General features: G+C 35.1%; 2 protein-coding genes across 2 annotated transcripts; both read right to left on the reverse strand.

The window, feature by feature from the left end:
* Window positions 1-332: 332 nt before the first annotated feature.
* On the reverse strand, window positions 333-3,554 carry LOC133674550 (probable LRR receptor-like serine/threonine-protein kinase At2g24230). The gene has a single exon (XM_062095729.1). The coding sequence runs from the start codon at window positions 3,099-3,101 to the stop codon at window positions 537-539; it is 2,565 nt and encodes an 854-aa protein (XP_061951713.1). The 5' UTR covers window positions 3,102-3,554; the 3' UTR covers window positions 333-536.
* A 5,018-nt stretch (window positions 3,555-8,572) lies between these two features.
* LOC133674192 (ubiquitin carboxyl-terminal hydrolase 23-like) lies at window positions 8,573-17,281 on the reverse strand. Its single transcript, XM_062095206.1, has 11 exons — window positions 16,724-17,281; window positions 15,006-15,120; window positions 13,879-13,989; window positions 13,218-13,390; window positions 12,568-12,894; window positions 11,868-11,993; window positions 11,156-11,740; window positions 10,887-11,060; window positions 10,119-10,803; window positions 9,218-9,308; window positions 8,573-9,051 (listed from the first exon to the last, which is right to left on the reverse strand). The coding sequence occupies exons 1-11, from the start codon at window positions 17,024-17,026 to the stop codon at window positions 8,892-8,894; spliced, it is 2,850 nt and encodes a 949-aa protein (XP_061951190.1). The 5' UTR covers window positions 17,027-17,281; the 3' UTR covers window positions 8,573-8,891.

The following is a 17,281-nucleotide window of genomic DNA, read 5'->3' on the forward strand; positions in this document are numbered from 1 at the left end:
GAGAAATATTTATGAATTAGTGGGATAAAACTAAATCAAAGAGAAACATGTTAGTTTTTGTTTTCTATATGTAATGTAACCACAGAGAACCCATGATCCATTAATGGTTCAGCAGTGGTCCTGTTCATGCTTTCATCCATCCATTTTACAGGATGTATCACTCTTGTTGTGCACCAGCAAAAGCCAGAACCAACTGCCTGGAGGCAGTGGTGAATATTAGTGATGAGGAAGTTAAAAGGCTTGTGAGTGTTCTGCTATGTACTCCCCATAAAAAGAAAAATAAATGCTAAGATGGACATGTGGAAACTTGGAAGAAGAATAACTTTCGAGGGTCGATCAAAATCTCGTGTATAAATTAATTTTTTTGGCCATCAATGGTGGAAAAGGTAAAGAGAACATCAAAAACCCTAAACAGATTTTTGAGGACTACTGTACAATCCTTCCCATTCCTCGATGGCTGCTAAAAAAAAACTCAACAAAGAAAAAAAGTGGAACTTAGTTGGAAAAAAAAAACACAGGAACCAACTTCCACTTCTTCATTGATAACATGTTGGTTCAATATCTTTGAGAAGTCCAACTATCTGTTGCATGCTTGGTCGCTTGGAGTTGAGATCAGCTGTGCACAGATATCCAATCTTGAGGGCCTCCTCCATTTCACGTTCTGGTCCAGTATTGCGAATTTTCGGATCAATTGCTCTGGACCCTTCGCTCTTCCTTACCAATCCTCTAACCCAACTAACTAGAGTGGAGTTTTTCTCTTCAGCATAATCATCTCCAATTGGCCTTTTCCCAGTAATTAGCTCAAATAAAACAACACCAAAGCAATATACATCAGATTTTGGAGTAGGGCTGTCGTTGTCTGGATCAGTAAACTCAGGTGGAACATAACCAGGTGAGCCACGAGCAATCTCCTCATCTAAACCATTGCCAAAGATCTTGGCCAGGCCAAAATCAGATAATCTTGGCTCCAAGTTATAATCTAGATAAACACTACTAGCTTTGACATCTCTATGAATAATTGGAGGCGAGCAGCCATGATGAAGAAATGCCAATGCACGAGCAGTTCCGAGGGCAATTTTGTGTCTGAATCTCCAGGTTGTTAATAACCCTTCAGAGCCAACATTTTGAATTCCATTATTGTGATCTTCCTCCCATGTTTCTGTGCTCCATTCTTCAGTTGTTCGGATCCCAAGCGGCAAGTCATGGAGCAAATTTTGCAAGTTCCCGTTCTCCATATAATCGTATATTGCAATTCTTTGATCCCCGGCTAAGCAGTAACCAGTCAATGGTACAAGATTGGGGTGCTTAATTCGACCAAGGTACTCAAGTTCTCTGGCAGCTTCTTGGTCTATCAATGTGGATCCATGGACCAACACTTTTACAGCTACCTGAATTCCTCCAGGAAGAAATCCCCTATATACAGGCCCAAATTTCCCTTCAGCTAAAAGGGTGCCTCTATCAAAATTTGAAGTTGCAGACAAGAGGTCTGCAAATGTGATATTCGACAGTGGCTTCTCAAAAATCACTACTGGAACTGAATTTGCCTGCTTGACATCAGCAATCCATGTTGTCGAATCAGTCTGGAAGGAAAACGGGCCTGAGATATTTTGCTCTTCCTTATACGAGGTTTGCTTTGCTTCCCACATTTTGGATTTCCTTCTACAACCAAAGGCAAGAAATAGCAGTCCAGCAAGCATGAAAACCACGGAAAGGGCTAAACCCAGAGAAAGCTTTAATCCCTTGTGGTTGGAGACTTTTCTTTGAAAAAGGCCTGGGTTTGCAGCAATTGGGCAGCTGTCTAATGATCCAGAGAAGTGTGATTGGAAGGTTTCAGGGGAAAATTCTGAAGCACAAAGGGTTAAATTGTTGTAGGAGAAATTGTAGCTCTCCATCCAAGGGAGATTTTCCAAGAGGGACACTGGGATTTCACCACTCAAATTGTTTTGTGACATATCAAGAACTTGAAGGTTTTTGATAGTTAGCAGAGGGATTCTGCCACTGAGATGATTCTGAGAAAGATCAAGTGTGTGCAAATTACTCAATTGTGTGATTTCAGTCGGAATGTGACCACTGAGACTAGTTTTAGACAAATTAAGATATTCTAATTCTGAAAGCATATCAATTCGCGGGAACTCTTCTTCAGTAAATCTATTGAATGCAAGATTAAGGTACTTGAGATTGGAGGCATGACTGAAATCATGGAAAATTTCTCCACTGAGCTGATTATCTGACAAGTCCAAATAAACCAAGCGAGACCAATTGTAGGTAGAATTGAATTGTACCTGAGAAATGTGACCTTCAAACTGGTTTTTGCTCAGGTCCATCACCTCCAACAGCTCCTGAAACACACCCATTACTGAACCCTGAAATGAATTCCCGGAGATGTTAAGGGTAGTGATGGACTTCATTAGTGAGAAATCCGAGTCCCGCCCTTGAATCCCATTTCCTGCAAGGTTTAAGGTTTTGAGCTTAGGAAAAGCAGCACCAAAACCATCTGGTAAGGATCCATCCAGCTTATTCATTGAAAGATCAATAAAATGCAGTGACTGGCAACTCAGAATTCCCGATGGAATGCTTCCTTCAAATCCATTTCGTTCGAGTTTAAGCACCCTCAAACTAACAAGAGAGCTTATTGCTGCAGGGATTTCACCAGAAAAGTTGTTGCTTGATAGATCAATTGTTTCAAGCACGCCAAAATTACCAACGTTGCTGGGAAGGGGCCCAGAAATCTTATTCAAAGAGAGATTGAGGAGATTCAGAAAGCCTAAACTCCACAAATCTGAAGGAAAAGATGTGATTTTGTTGTTGCTAAGATCCAAGGTTTGTAGCTTGCTTAGTTTACCAATAGTGGTATCAGGAATAGAGCCAGAGAGGCCTAAACCAGAAGCCAGAAACTTAACAACATGTTCTTTTTTGGCATCACAGAACACACCTTGCCATGAACAAACAGAAGCAGAAAAGTTGTACAGCGGAGAAGAAGTTAAGCCCATGTTCTTCAAAAACTCAGAGAGAAAGAAACCATCTGTATTGGGTTGTTGACAAGCCAAAGGCTTGAAGAACAGAGAAAGAATCAATACAGAGACAAAGAAACCAAAACCCATTTTGACTCAAAGACTAAAACTTCCAAACTTGAACCAAAACCCCAAAACCAGCTCAACCTCTCTAGTGCTTCAGAACAAAACCACCGCTACAGCATTTATGCTTCTGACTCCATCTTAGTTAATACTTTATGGCTCATTCAACTCCATTAAACACCACTAAACAGAGTGTTTTGAGGTGTTTTAAACAAAAAGATAAAAACTTGGGCTTAAAACTCTCCAAACCCACTGACCTATAAGCTTGTGGTGATAGTGCAACGCACAGAAAGGGTCAAAAATGGAATCTTAAAGACCAAAAAATGGAAAGCGACTATTGAGATTTCAAAAGGGTACCAGAGGATTATGGAGTTTAAAGGGAGAACGTGAGCATACCCTATCTGGTTCTGCAAGAAAAGGTAAAGCCAGCAGAACAAACAAACAACCCAAGTGAAGAAGCACTTTTGTCTATGTGCTTACTTTCTGCTTACTTTCTGCTGCATGTATTTATAATCGGCTAGTATTTATTTATTTTTTTCGTTTTTTTTATGGTAATAGTTAGAAATACAGATAATAATGTTTTAGTTTTCAAAACCAGCGAGGGTCTAATTTAATTTATAATCTGAGTTATTGAGTTAATTTATAAATTATTTTTCAGTAATTTTATTAAAGAAATTTTTACTTTTTAAAATTAATTTAGCCAAGTCTCCCTTAAATTTAATCAAATTTTATTTAAATAATTTAAATTAAAATCCGAACCAAATCATGTTTCAGATATAAAACAAAATATAATAATCATGTTAGAGTTCGTGGTTAATATTATAATACATGATATTTTTTAAAATTATTTTTTATTTAAAAATATATTAAAATTAAATTTAATTAAAATTTTTAATTAAATTTCATATTTAAAACTATTTCAAAAGAGTCCATTCATTCTCCTGCTTAGTTTAATTTATGTTTCAATAACATTTAAGAATTTATGTTTGGAGCAAAGCTTTTTGTTGAAGAAGTTGTGTTGAAAAGAAGAGACTGGAAAGAGAGTGGGATTTTATTTTATTTTGTTATTTTGTAGGATTTTTTAGATAAATGAAAAGGAAGGTATTTTTAGAAATTAATTTCCAGAATTGAATTCTTATAGCAAACCAGGGTTTGCCCTCTAATTTTTTTGGTTATTTTTTATGAATTAAATTTCATTTAAAATTCAAATCAATACTTCTAAAAATAATTATAAATACAGAAATTGATTTAGCCACGTGAATTGAATTTTGTTTGTGGTTTTCTAAACAACATGAAAATAAATTGAATCATATTTCTTTCAAACAGATGAATTTAACTTTTTTATTAATTGAATTCAAATTAAATATTATAATTGAATTTAATTATAGAAAAATAAAATCAATTCCAAACAACCTGATAATTTATCATAAACTAAAATTTTAATCAATTAGTTGATCTTAACTAGGATTTTTGCTTAGTCTTTGAATCCTCAATCTAACTTTTAGTAATAATTTTAACATGATGTTTGGAACCAAATCACATGTTGAATTCAATTCACAAGAATATTTGAATTCAATTTATAACTTAATATAATTTTATGATTGGAATAAAATACTAAATTATATAATTAAATTTAATTATAATGTTTGGAATACATGTGAAAATGAATTACATTAATAATCTTTGATTATTCTACTCTTACTTTAGAAATTATTTTCCCTATATAAATTTTTTTTTTGTTCAAATGACACTTATATTTATTTAGAATGACATGAAATGTAGGCATTTTAAAGAAGTTATTAATAGACTTATCTCATATTAATATTTTTATTAAACATTTACTGAAAAAAATAAAAAGTACATATTCATAAAAAATAAAATTCATTTAAGATATTTTCATTGAAATATTGAGAAAAACGATTATAGATATATTCCAGTAAAAATTCTTGAGTTTTTACTAAACAAAACTTAAATAAAAATAAATATTAAACCAATACAAATTACATCATCGAAATAGAATGAGTAAAATAATTTTAACAATGTTAATAATTAGAAAAAAATGTCACAATTCTTACTTTTAATAATGAAAAAAATTAAAAATCAACTCCTATTTTCTTCCTACATCTGGCAATTATTAGTACTGCCCACTCACTTATACTAATCATTATTGGCTAAAGTTGAAGATAAGTGACAGAAGAAGTATAAGTAAAGTAGAAGAGCAGTAATGACTTCATATCATCTTCTTTATGCTGTATAGAAATTGAACTTATTGAACTAATCTCGAAGTCTCTTTTTTAGCTGCCCAATCGGGACCATTTTCATTTTGGCAGCAAAAAATTAAATTAAATTAAATTAAAAATCGACCATAATTTGGACCGTCAACATGGTATGAACATCGAGTTGGTTTAGGCCCCCACAAAACTTGAGTACTTTTCGAGTGATTGTTGGATTTTTGTAGGTTCTTGACTTTGCTGTTAGAAAGAAATTGTAAAACTTAGCCGGTTCGGGTTGAAAAAAATATAAATAAAAAATTTAATATGATTTGATTAAAATTTAAAATTCAAATTTAAAATCAGGTCAAGTTTAAAAATTATAAAAATATATCTTTAAATCAGTTTATATGATAATAAAACTAAGTTTTATTTTAAGATAAATTTAAAGATATTTTTTACTCAAAATATATATATATATATATATATATATATATATATCTTAAGATTAACAATTAATTTGTATTCTCAGCTTGAAGTGTTGCTGGTCTAGCACCTTTGTGTGTTCTCTCTCGTAAAGAGTATGCGAGGAGAATTAAATATCTGAACTACCCTTGCTATAACGAAAGTAAAATACATTTTGCAAGGGTTATACTGTCTTTTCCCATGAATAATCAAGAAAATGTTTGTTGTTATGGTTGAAACTGTTTTTTGACCTTCCTTATAAAGTGGTTTTATATGAAAATGTATATTTTTAAGTGTTTTTTAATAATTTTAATGTATTAATATAAAAAATAAAAAGATAAATTAAAGAAAATACTATTTAATATATATTTGATGCTCTTTTTATAAAAAGGTATTTCTGAAGTGTTTTTCAATAATCTTAAAAATAAATTAAATTTTTTAAATACCTTTTTAATTAAAAAACTTTATTAAAAACACAATCAAGTTAGAAAAAAAAAAACTCGAAATGAGAGCCGAGTAGTGATAGATTTGAGGATCCGACAAAGAAAGGACGAGGAAGAAGCAACCTTAATTAATGATTTGCATTGATTGAGGGATCGATGAAGAGTAACAAGAAATCAACCGACAATGTTATTAATTATTAGCTTCAAGAACATTAATATCCTCTCATGCCAGCAAACTTATTCTTTAAACAATGGCTTCATTAATTGTTCATATAATAATAATAATGAAAACACCATGATTCATGAACTTCTTCAGCCCACTTCACACAGAACTGTCCTTTTACCACATCCATCCTATGTCACCTTGGAGTCACATGCACCATATACCTTTTCAAATTTTTTTTTTAAAAAACTTATATATTATATATATTACATTTTTTCTATCAAATAAAAAATAAATTCGAGCTGCATGATACCATTACCCTATGTCTTCTTGAGTGAAAGTCTCTGCAGCTTATAAAGTAGCAGTCTTGATGCTCAAAATATGAAAACCTTTCTTCAATGCCCGTCATCCTTGTCCACGATTCCTCTGGAAGGAATACCTCTCTACTGTTGATTTCACAGCTGCTTCCCTTGGGCTGGAAGAAACAAAGAGAGAAATTAAATAAAAACCCAGAAAGGAATTATACATTTTAAAACAAAATAAACTTCACCGTCCTGGTGTAGTTTTAGTGTTGTTATGTAGTCTTTTTCGTAGTGATATTAGAATCATTTTTGTGAGTTTTTTTATGTTGGTAGAGCGGTATGCACAACAGAGCGATGAAGAATCTTCAATGAATTTTTTTTTTCTTTTATTAAGTATGATGTTGACAGCTTATTTTTTATAGTTAATTATTATAAAAAAAATTGTGTTAAATTAAATGAGTTTATTAAATTCAGTAAGATTAATGATCCAAATCTTATATATTTTTCATGGTTTATTTGATAAAGCGCTTATTTAGTTGATATTTATTTCCTAACTCGTTATTTTTTCAAGTTAGACAAGTTTAATGTTGATCCAAATCTTATGTATTTTTCATAATTTATTTGATGAAGTGTTTATCTAGTTGATATCTATATTTCGACCGGCTATTTTTTCAAGTGAGACTAAGTTTAATGTTGATATTTACTATCAAGAAAAGGATTTAATTCATTCAGGCAACAAGGTGAAGGTGAAGAATGATTAACCTGCATAAACCATAGCCAATGGAGTGATTAAATATGATGTGATGTTCTTGAAACAATACCAAACACCTCAGAACAATCTAAGACCTTGTTTTAAGGCTGTCCTCAGGTATCTTTAACCACACAAGTGATTTAAACAAACTTCTCAATCAAGGCAACCCATTTAAGGGAGCTGCAACATTGTACAATTATTATGCGAACTTCCATTATTTCCTTACACAAACCAGAAAGAAGAAATTAAAAGCTCATTTTGTACATGTTCAAAGTTCAAACAAGGGCTTTTGGTGATCGGTAGGCATGCTGCAGGCGTTATGATTTGCACAACAAATGCATTCTTAGTTATAAAACAGATTTTTTTTATTAAAAAACTATCGGGTTTTGCCCAAGTCAATCGGATCGTGTATGTATTAACCAAAATCACTATGAAACCCGACCTAAAACAGGTCTCCGGTGAGTATCAGGGGCACATAATAGGAGTAGAAATGAAGTTTGCTTCCACTGGCCAGTGATGATGTTGTTTCTGATAACCCGCATGAAACTGGCAATGGTATCAATCATCACCACAAGCACTCCATTAAAATAAGCTCTTGCCCATTATTGACAGCATTTGTGCTTCTCTCTTAACATGATGCAGGATTCTTTTTTACGCATGTGAGCATCTCCAAACCATCACCCCAAGATATGTTTATTAAATTTGTGTCCTGGTGCTCAGTGTCATCCACATTATGTTAGTGAGCTCCCTCATGGACCACTGGAAAACATGATCTTTCTTTGTTCAATCTGACTGTTATCAATAAAAAATTGTGAAAAAATATGAAAATAAATCAGTTCAGCTATTTAGAAGAAAAATACATTAACGTAAATTGAAGGCTGGGCAACAACTTATTAGGTACAGCTTTCACCGGGACAACCAGATCCATGTAACAGGTGAATTTCATGGCCATTTTTTCAGAACCTGTTACTGAAACCAGACCAGTCTCAGCAAATCAACCCAAGACTCAGTTTATCTCCCCGAGTCAACTACAAATATTTTTTTTTCAATTTTATCCAAAACAACATTGTTTGAAATTCACCTAGTCAGAGGAAACCTGCAACCAAAGCCTTGAACTTGGCCAGAAACTAAGCTGCGTGTGATAACTGTGTAAAAAACAAGGCCTGCCACAACAAATTATGTTTTCTAATTATAAACTTGTAAAGTTCTTCAATTAAGAGGAAGATAATACATTTCTCAATACATGAAAGCCTTTTTCAGCTCAGTCATCTAAGGTGTTACAGATAACAAAAGTCCCTCCCCCAATAAATATAACCAAAAAATATATATATATATATATATAGGAAACAAAATTGGTAACATCGTAGATTTTATGTTAGGTCGCCCTGGCAAAATTTTGGCCAAACAATACAATTACTACATATAATATAACAGCATGTCGACAAATCATGATCCCACAAAATTGATAGTTATATAGATGGCTTCATATCCTGAAAGGCTGGTTTCCAGACCTAGATCGGTCCATCTTCGCCTTCTTAACTTGAGTTTTCTTTGCAGCCAATGCTTGGAAAAGGTTTGGCCCGTCAAAGTTGTGCTGAGATTGCCTTAGCTTCTTTCTCTTACCTCGATCATATTCTTCATCCCTGTGGAAAATTGAAGTAGCAACATGGAGAACACGATTAAAATTACAGAAAAGCATGTCCAATAAGCAAACTAACTTTTTTAGCAACAACCCTTCTGTAAAAGGTTATGTTAATTTCCCATTCATTCTAATAAAGAAAGGAGAGTAAATGTAGAATCCAAACTCACCACTCATTTGCTACATAACCAATGCTGAGATTTTCCACACCGTTGGATTCCACAATCTGAGGTGGCAACTCTATTCCATCCCATGGTGCAACTGTAACAAACAAAGCAAGGCCAAAAAGCAACTTTCAGCAAGTCAAACTGTAAATCAAATGCAGCAGAGATGATCTTGCAAGCTAGATAGCCTTTCAGCTTGAAAGGAGTTCAATTTCCAAACAAGAATTTAGTCCCAACTACATGTAAAGAAATCGCATGGTCTTCTGTTCAGTTTGATGTGCCTTTCCTTCACGAGGAATTAGTAGGTGGAGAAAGATGGTATTGTAGGATTGCACTAAGGATTAAAATGTCTAAGCAAGCGATTCAATCCAGCTTTCTGGCCACTGCCACAAAATCAAACTTTCAAGTCCCAGTTGCATGAATTTCCATTCCAGGGATTATAATCTTATCTATGAACAGATATGCTTCGTAAGGTTTATATTCAGAATAAGCTTTTTTTCTCTATAGCCTCAGCACTGGAGCGAAAACCATACCCACCCCCATGAACGCACAACCTGGGCATGTTATTTTATGCGTGGAGGCATCTGCCAACAGCTCAGTAAGACATTGGCACTCCTTAAGCAGACCAGCGACACAAGTGCAGGAAAGGCTAAAAGGGGGGTTGAATCCAATAATGATAGGGCCACTATAGGATCTCAAACTGTGAAGAAAGAAGAGAATCTATCTAGAACTCCAGATTTCTTCCACCATGATACACGGTGCAGAAAAAGAAAATAATAATAATCCAAATAGCAATGACTAGTGCACAAATGAAACTATTGGATAGCAATGACTACTGCACAATTGCTGACATTGATAAGCTATAGATGGTCAGGTAGAAATTAAGAAGAATCAGAACAGTACTCACCAGTCACCTTTGCACCCCCACTAAGGGCATTCATTATCCCATTCTGTGATGCATCTCTTTTGCTATTTTCTGTGCAGTCAGGTTCTGTTGCATCTCCTCCATTTACTTCAGAGATTGAGGTAGAACTCTTTTGTCTCTGTTTATCCATTGTAAGAAAGGTGCCACTCAGACTATTGCTCTCCATAGATTCTCCATGTATGACACCCATCCCAGGATCACTGGACTTTCTTGTATCATTTCCCTTTCTTGAACCAGATTTAGCTGTCTTCCTCTGAGATGTCATCGAAGCCAATAAACCTGTAGAGATATTGGATGTAGATGGCCCCAACCGGGATGAACAGCCATCATTCTCCAGCTGCTCCAGCAAGTTTTCTTTGAAGAGATTATTGGTCTCCAAAGCAAGGCATTTTCTCTTTTTGTGTTTTTTCCTTGTGTGAACACCTAAGGATACCCTGAATAAGTTTGAGCCAAGATGCATCCTACGCTTGAGAAGCTTCTTTTCTAATTTCTTTTTAGGTGTGCAAGCAGGAGCTTTGCTATGTAAACATTCATTTTGAATGACAGGTGGGATTGAAGCAATCAGCATTGATGCCTCAACCGGCTGGCGTGCAGTTTGTTGCCCACCTTCAACAGCCTTATCACTAGGTGTTTTCCCAGAAGAACTCTTAATGGGGATGTCTCCACCCTGAGAACAGAGAAATACATCAAAACTTGGCCAAACAATGACATTATCAACAAGTATCCAAAGGAACACATATATGTAATTACCTGATCGCTTTCACAGCTTGGCTTGTTTGGTGATTTCACAGTGACTGTTTTGTCAAATGTCTGGTCAGTAGATCCCACGGATGGAGCCAATCTTGGGACCTCACCAGATGTTTTATCACAAAAATCCAAACATGGAACTTCACTTGACACCCCCACATTTAGGCCAGCATTAATCTGGATTGACAATGAACTCACAAGTTAGAAACAAAGTGAAAATGCTAACCCAGGTGAAGAAACAGGCCCGTGCTGGGCATGAAACATCCAATTACCTTTTGTGGGATCTCATTTCTGACAAGTTTGTCGATAGCAGAGTTTTTCAGGCAACTGCTGCTATTAGATGGCACATTACAGTCACTGGTTTTGGCCTCAGTAATGGTAGAAGTCTCTTCAGGTTTAGGAGCAACATTATTGCTTTTCATGGAGGGAGTTGAAGGTGGCAAGCATTCTCTAAGCTCTGAATTTGCCAAATATGCTCCTTTTGATGGGAATATCAATGGTGCACTTGAAGTTTCTAATGCAGGATGCACTTTTGGCAATTTTTGCCTATTGTTTTGCTGAAATGGTGCGTCTTTTGGATAGATCTCTGATGATGGAACAATGCTTGATGCATCTTTTTTATTCACAGCAGCAGAAGAGTTGGTAGACTCCAATCCATTCCCAATCAAACCACTATCCAGGTGTTCCTTCGAGAATTGCTTGGCAACCAGATTCGCAAAGTTACTACCCAAGGTTGCTTTCATGCTTTCTTTTTGAGCAACATCAACAGGTTTTCTAGCAACATTTTTTCTATCACGAACGTAGAACAGCATATAAGCTTTCTGCTCTAAAACAGTCTTCTCGCTAACCTGACGAACCTGTTGATTGAAATAACCTAAACTGATAAAAGATCTATTCACAAAAACCAGTGACATGAAAATTGTACCTAGCTTGCAGCTCTACATGCAGCAGATTTTCTAAATTGACTCCTTATGTCCACCATACCTGATTGTCATTGAGGAGGTGCCACATGTTACTTGATGTCCGAACAAAACAGACATAATGACCAGAGTGAGTATTATGACCATAATGTACTAGGACACCATATAGACTGTACTTTAACTCCCCCTCCTGCCAAGAATAACGAACTCAATAAGCAGATGATGAAAGATAGAGAGTTAAATGAAACAGAATGCCACATGCAGATTCTACAATCATGCAGGCTAGAAATTTTCTTCATAATAGTGTTATCAAAAGCAAGACACTCATATGATCAAAAATAAAAAAAGATCATTTGGAGAGAGAAAAAGCATGTCCAAAACAACCATTGGAACAAAAAGAATAGCACACTATCATTAAATGCCTTCTGATACTATTTAAACTCCTTCTCATCAACTAAGAGTATACAAATGAGAAATTTTAATACACAAACCAATGACAATCAGGTATTTTCCAAACAAAAACATACTTCAGAGAAGCAACACCTTCTTGGTCATAACCACATACCAACTAACAAATGAAATAAAACATAACAAGTGCATCAAAGGCATATAATAGATTAAACCATGCAAAAATGAACCTAAATTACAAAGACAATGAGAGAGAGAGAGAGAGAGTTAATTTGGAATGGTATCAAATATACTAAAAAAGATATTTCATCAAGTCTGGAAGAATGAAAGTTTACAATAATGATACGCATACTCACATAAGAACCACTGACGAAAGGCTTAATGTCCAATGAACGATCAAATATAACTTTCTTGTCAACCTTGCGTCCAGGATCATGTGCATGAAACCGTTTTAGATGTATTGTAAGCACATGTGGTGCCTTGTGAACTGTAAGCCTTTTCTTAGCCCTGACTTTCTGCTTGCATCGCTGACACTGGTATTGCTTCTCTCCTCCATCTAACACCTCTGCAGCAGTGAAATTCCGAAGTGCAACTGGCAAGGTATCTGCTTTGGCTATTTCGAGGCTTAAATCTAAAAATGGATCAAATTTGTTGGAGCAGTAAGAACATTGTTGGCATTCCACCTGAAAATGCATGAAAGAAACATTTAGAGTTTTGAGAAATTGGAAGAACTTTGAGCATAGCAATATTCTGAATAAATAATTTATTGCGAGGGGGGATAGATGACAAAGAAAAATAGAATATTTGAATCACAAGATATTAAAACTTTCATGCAAAACCATTTCCAAATGGCAGTATTTATGTCTATCCAATCACTTCTCTAGACTAATTCAACATCTTGAACACAATCCCATGACCAAAGATTTGTATGGAGAGGAATGTCCCTAGAGGACTCCAGTCCTCGGAAAATTGCCAGCAGGTCCACAGCAGAGCAATAAAAGTTTACCTGACTACGAAGGTGACCACCAAAGATTTTGTGTACCAAACTCTTCTCATAAGCGGCAGGGGATTCACTTGGCACTCCTGAAGGTAAGCAGCATTTATGCATTGATTCCAGCAAGTTAACCATATACTCATGTGCATCCTCTTGTCTTGCGTTGCGGAAGTTCCGAGATATGCCTAATTATGTGGTCAAGAAATAAAAATACCAAATCATAGGAACTCCAAGCAAAACCCTTGCCTAGTAATAGCATTTGGGGACTCCCATCAGACACGATAAATGACACAAGCCTACTAAAGCAGTACAGCTATTTTTAAAATGAAAATTTCTACAGGAAACTCTGAGGCAGAAGCTAGTAGCTACTTGTGTGTCAATTTTTAGAACCAGGAAGCTAGTAGCTACTTGTGTGTGAATTTTTAGATCCAGGATTAATAAATGAAAAAAATTCACTTGCAACAGCTCCAGTTGTCAGTCAAGCACAGGAAAAATTAGTACAAGATTATAAGGGTGTAATATATGGTGTGGTCACCATCATAATTTTTCTCCTAATTTCACCTGGATAGCAACCCATTGGGATAAATTAATCTAGCTGATTTGGCCAACAAAACAAAAATTGCCATATATCAAAAATCAGGTAATTAAAGGAAACAGGCCATCAGAAGGATACAGCGCAAATTTGAGACAAGATCCTTGGGCACTAGTGACCTCCCACTTGATTGTAGAGCACGGCTCACATGTTTTTGGATAGCACACAAGGCACAAAATCCAGCTACATGACCTGCATAAATAAATCAAACCAAATGTTAGGAAATATAGATAATCACCACTTCATTTACAGCAGTTACATAGTAAAAGCATTGGTGACAGGACATCAAAAACTAATTACAAACATCATGTAAATTAACCAGTACATGTACTGAAATTAGTTGTTAAAACCAGTAATACCTGGAAATCAATGCACACCAGCCATGAAGAAATGTTGTGCAATTTTTCAAAAAACTTGGTAAAATCAAATTAACAAATCCATGTTCATGCAAAGATTGTTAAAAAAGAATTAGTCGATGGCCAACTAGCTTGGGGTCATTGACACTCAGCGCCACCAGGAACAATCAACAGTCCAGTCCTAGAAAATAATGCATGACACATATGATGAAAACATATTTGACCCAGAGATAACTAAACCAGTATATAGATTGTTTAAGAGGTGAGCCCTGACAGCAGCATGGCTGTAAAGTGTAGGTGAGCCACTCACATGAATTCTGATGCTTGACACTATGCAAGTATGCTGCTAAAGGCTCAGTATATGTCAAACCACTACTGAATTGAGAAAGCAACTGTTCCCCAGATTTTCCAGAATCATGCAATTAATATTTTTCAAATGGTAAAACCAATGGGAAGAAAGTTCACCGCCATAAGGAACAGAAGAATGCAAGAGACTAATCACTTCTTCCATCTCAAAAACAGGTCTTTGTGGAGCCATCTACACAATTGCTAAAAACTGGCAAAAGCAGTTTAATAAAAATCAAACCACACCAGCAATGAGCAATGCTATCGACCAATTAAAAAAGTATTCTATTCCCTTTTATGCAAAGATTGTTAAGAAGAAGAATTACTTGATGAACTAGAAGCACGAGGTAATCAATCATCAGAACCACTAAGAACATTCCAATGCAAGAATCTAGGAGGCAACCATTATTAAATAAAAGTTTTTGAGCATATAGAGTGTCATAGAGGACCAGAACCCAATAATATACAGCATGCTTTCACAAGAGAAAGTGCAGTAGAACCACTCACATGAATTTTGATGCTTGCCACTTTGCAAGTATGCTGCTAAAGGCTCAGTGTATGTCAGACATTGCACCACTGAATTGAGAAAACAAGTGTTCCCAAGATTCTCAAGACCAGCACCCTGAAAAAAATTCATGTGATCCCGCAAGTTAAGCTGCTGGCCAAGTTTAAATACAGACCAGAGTTCTTCAAAGTGGTAACCGCAAAACAATCATAAATTGGCAGATGGACGGGAAATAGTTCTGTCATATCATATCATTTCTTCATTTTCCCACCGAAATGATGTAAAAATGACACTCAATGAGAAAGCCAAAAGGAGATATTTTAGCTAAAATCAAAATGTTATTCTATTGGAAGATAAAAAGGCACCAAAAGAAAAGTAGACGACAAGTGAAAGATATATTTTAGTTGTTAGGGAGGAAAGAAAGACAGATGAGTAAGGAAGGAAGGGTGAGAGGGATGCAGAGCTCACTTAATTTAATTGGGTGGATGTGAAAAAGGGAAAGAAGGGAGGAAGTGTATGTTCCTCTAGACCTCACATTATTTATAATCCTTCCAACTAAGACTTCTCATTCCTAAATGTTTTTGAAATTGAAAGGATCGTGAGATGAAGGCCATGGCTCTTTCTTCTTAACTTCAATTTTTTCCTCCCTACTCTTACAACCAAACAAAGAAACCTTGAGTTGCATTCATTCATCTCCATTTCCCATCCTCCCCACCAAACCAAAAGGTATAACCCAACCAAATTAGAAACACCAAAAAAGAGAACTAAAAAATAATGCAAAAAATCCTAATAGTTGGAAAGCACCCAGAAAGGTTCGCTCCCCCACCTTTTTAAAAAAAAAAAATGAGCATATAAATGACACAAAAAAAAGAGAGAGAGAGAGCCTGTAAGTAAAAGAAATCACAAACAAAAAGCGACAATGTCTAAGCCAAAATCAACAACAGCTGTAAAGATAGATTGAAAAGAAATGAGAAATGGAAAAGAACTAATATAAACAGTGTCTGAAGAAAAACTCGACAACAACCAAGCCTCAATCTTAAAAATAACCACTTAAAGAAACAGATTTCTCCACGCATAAAACACATGAAAACTAGATAACGTAGAAGTACTTCAAAAAACTAAATAGTTACAGGTTTTTTTTTAAAAAAAAAAACCACAATAAGAATTAGTTTGCAGCTGATACCATATCTTAATTTACAACTGTTTGCTTAATAAGAAAAAATTCAAGTTCCACCTTCCTGACCGAACGAAAGTTATAACTAAACCAAATTACAAAAGCCTTGAAAAATCAATAAGCATAGTGAAATGAAAAATAAAAATAAAAATCAATTAATATATGGATTAGTTTTGAGTGAATTTAAAATGTTGAGGATTCTATTTGATTGAAGTTATTTTATTTATTTATTTATGTTTAGTTTCAATTTAGAATTTCAAATTCCACAACAGATTCACAGCAGCAGAATCCACACAGTAAATTCCTCCGTATTTGAACCCCTTAATTTCAAATTAATAACTTTAATCGAAAAACATCCTCAACATTTGAAATCCACTCAAAATTAGGCCATTAAGTCTACATTCGAAGCTGAAAAAAAAATTCCTGCCTTGCAGTAAAAACAGAGGTCAAAGATAAACGCCTAAAAAGACATGAAAAACCGTCTAAATTAAACCCTAAAACAAGCGAAAATTTTAGCTTCAGTAAACACAAGATATAAAAACTCACAATTTTCCTGAAAGAGATCCCAAAACAAAGCTCTGGATCAAGCCCATTTTCCACAAAATCCGACCCGTCAACTTTCTTCACGGACTGACCCGGATGGTGATGCTCAAAAGCGAAGGGCCTCTTTCTCGAATTATAACCAGGATTTAAAGTTTCAATCTTGAAATCAGAATTGTTGTTCTTAAACCCAATGTACTGTTTAGTCGCCAGCTGAAACTTTATCCTTCGTTTCAAAGTAGAATCGTCCTTGGATCCGTTTTCAATGTTCCCACCGGATTCCATTTTCAGCTCCGCTTCAGTCCTCATCACAATATTTTCCGTGCTCTGCTGCCGCCTTTAAAATCAGTAATAGTGATTATCGAAATTCGATTCTTTTTTTTTCTAAAAAACAAAAATTGAATCGATGATTGAAAAAAACAGTAATTATCTAGAGAGAGGGGTGGTGGAAGAGGCGGGGAGCGGTGGTTGTTGATCGGTGGATTTTGTTTGTTTGGTGATTGGGAGGGAGAAGAGGAAAGAAGCTGCTAGTTACGGCTTCTTCTAGGAAGCGAAAGAGACTAA

The sequence above is a fragment of the Populus nigra genome, chromosome 15 (genome assembly GCF_951802175.1).
Source record: "Populus nigra chromosome 15, ddPopNigr1.1, whole genome shotgun sequence".
Taxonomy (NCBI): Eukaryota; Viridiplantae; Streptophyta; class Magnoliopsida; order Malpighiales; family Salicaceae; genus Populus; species Populus nigra.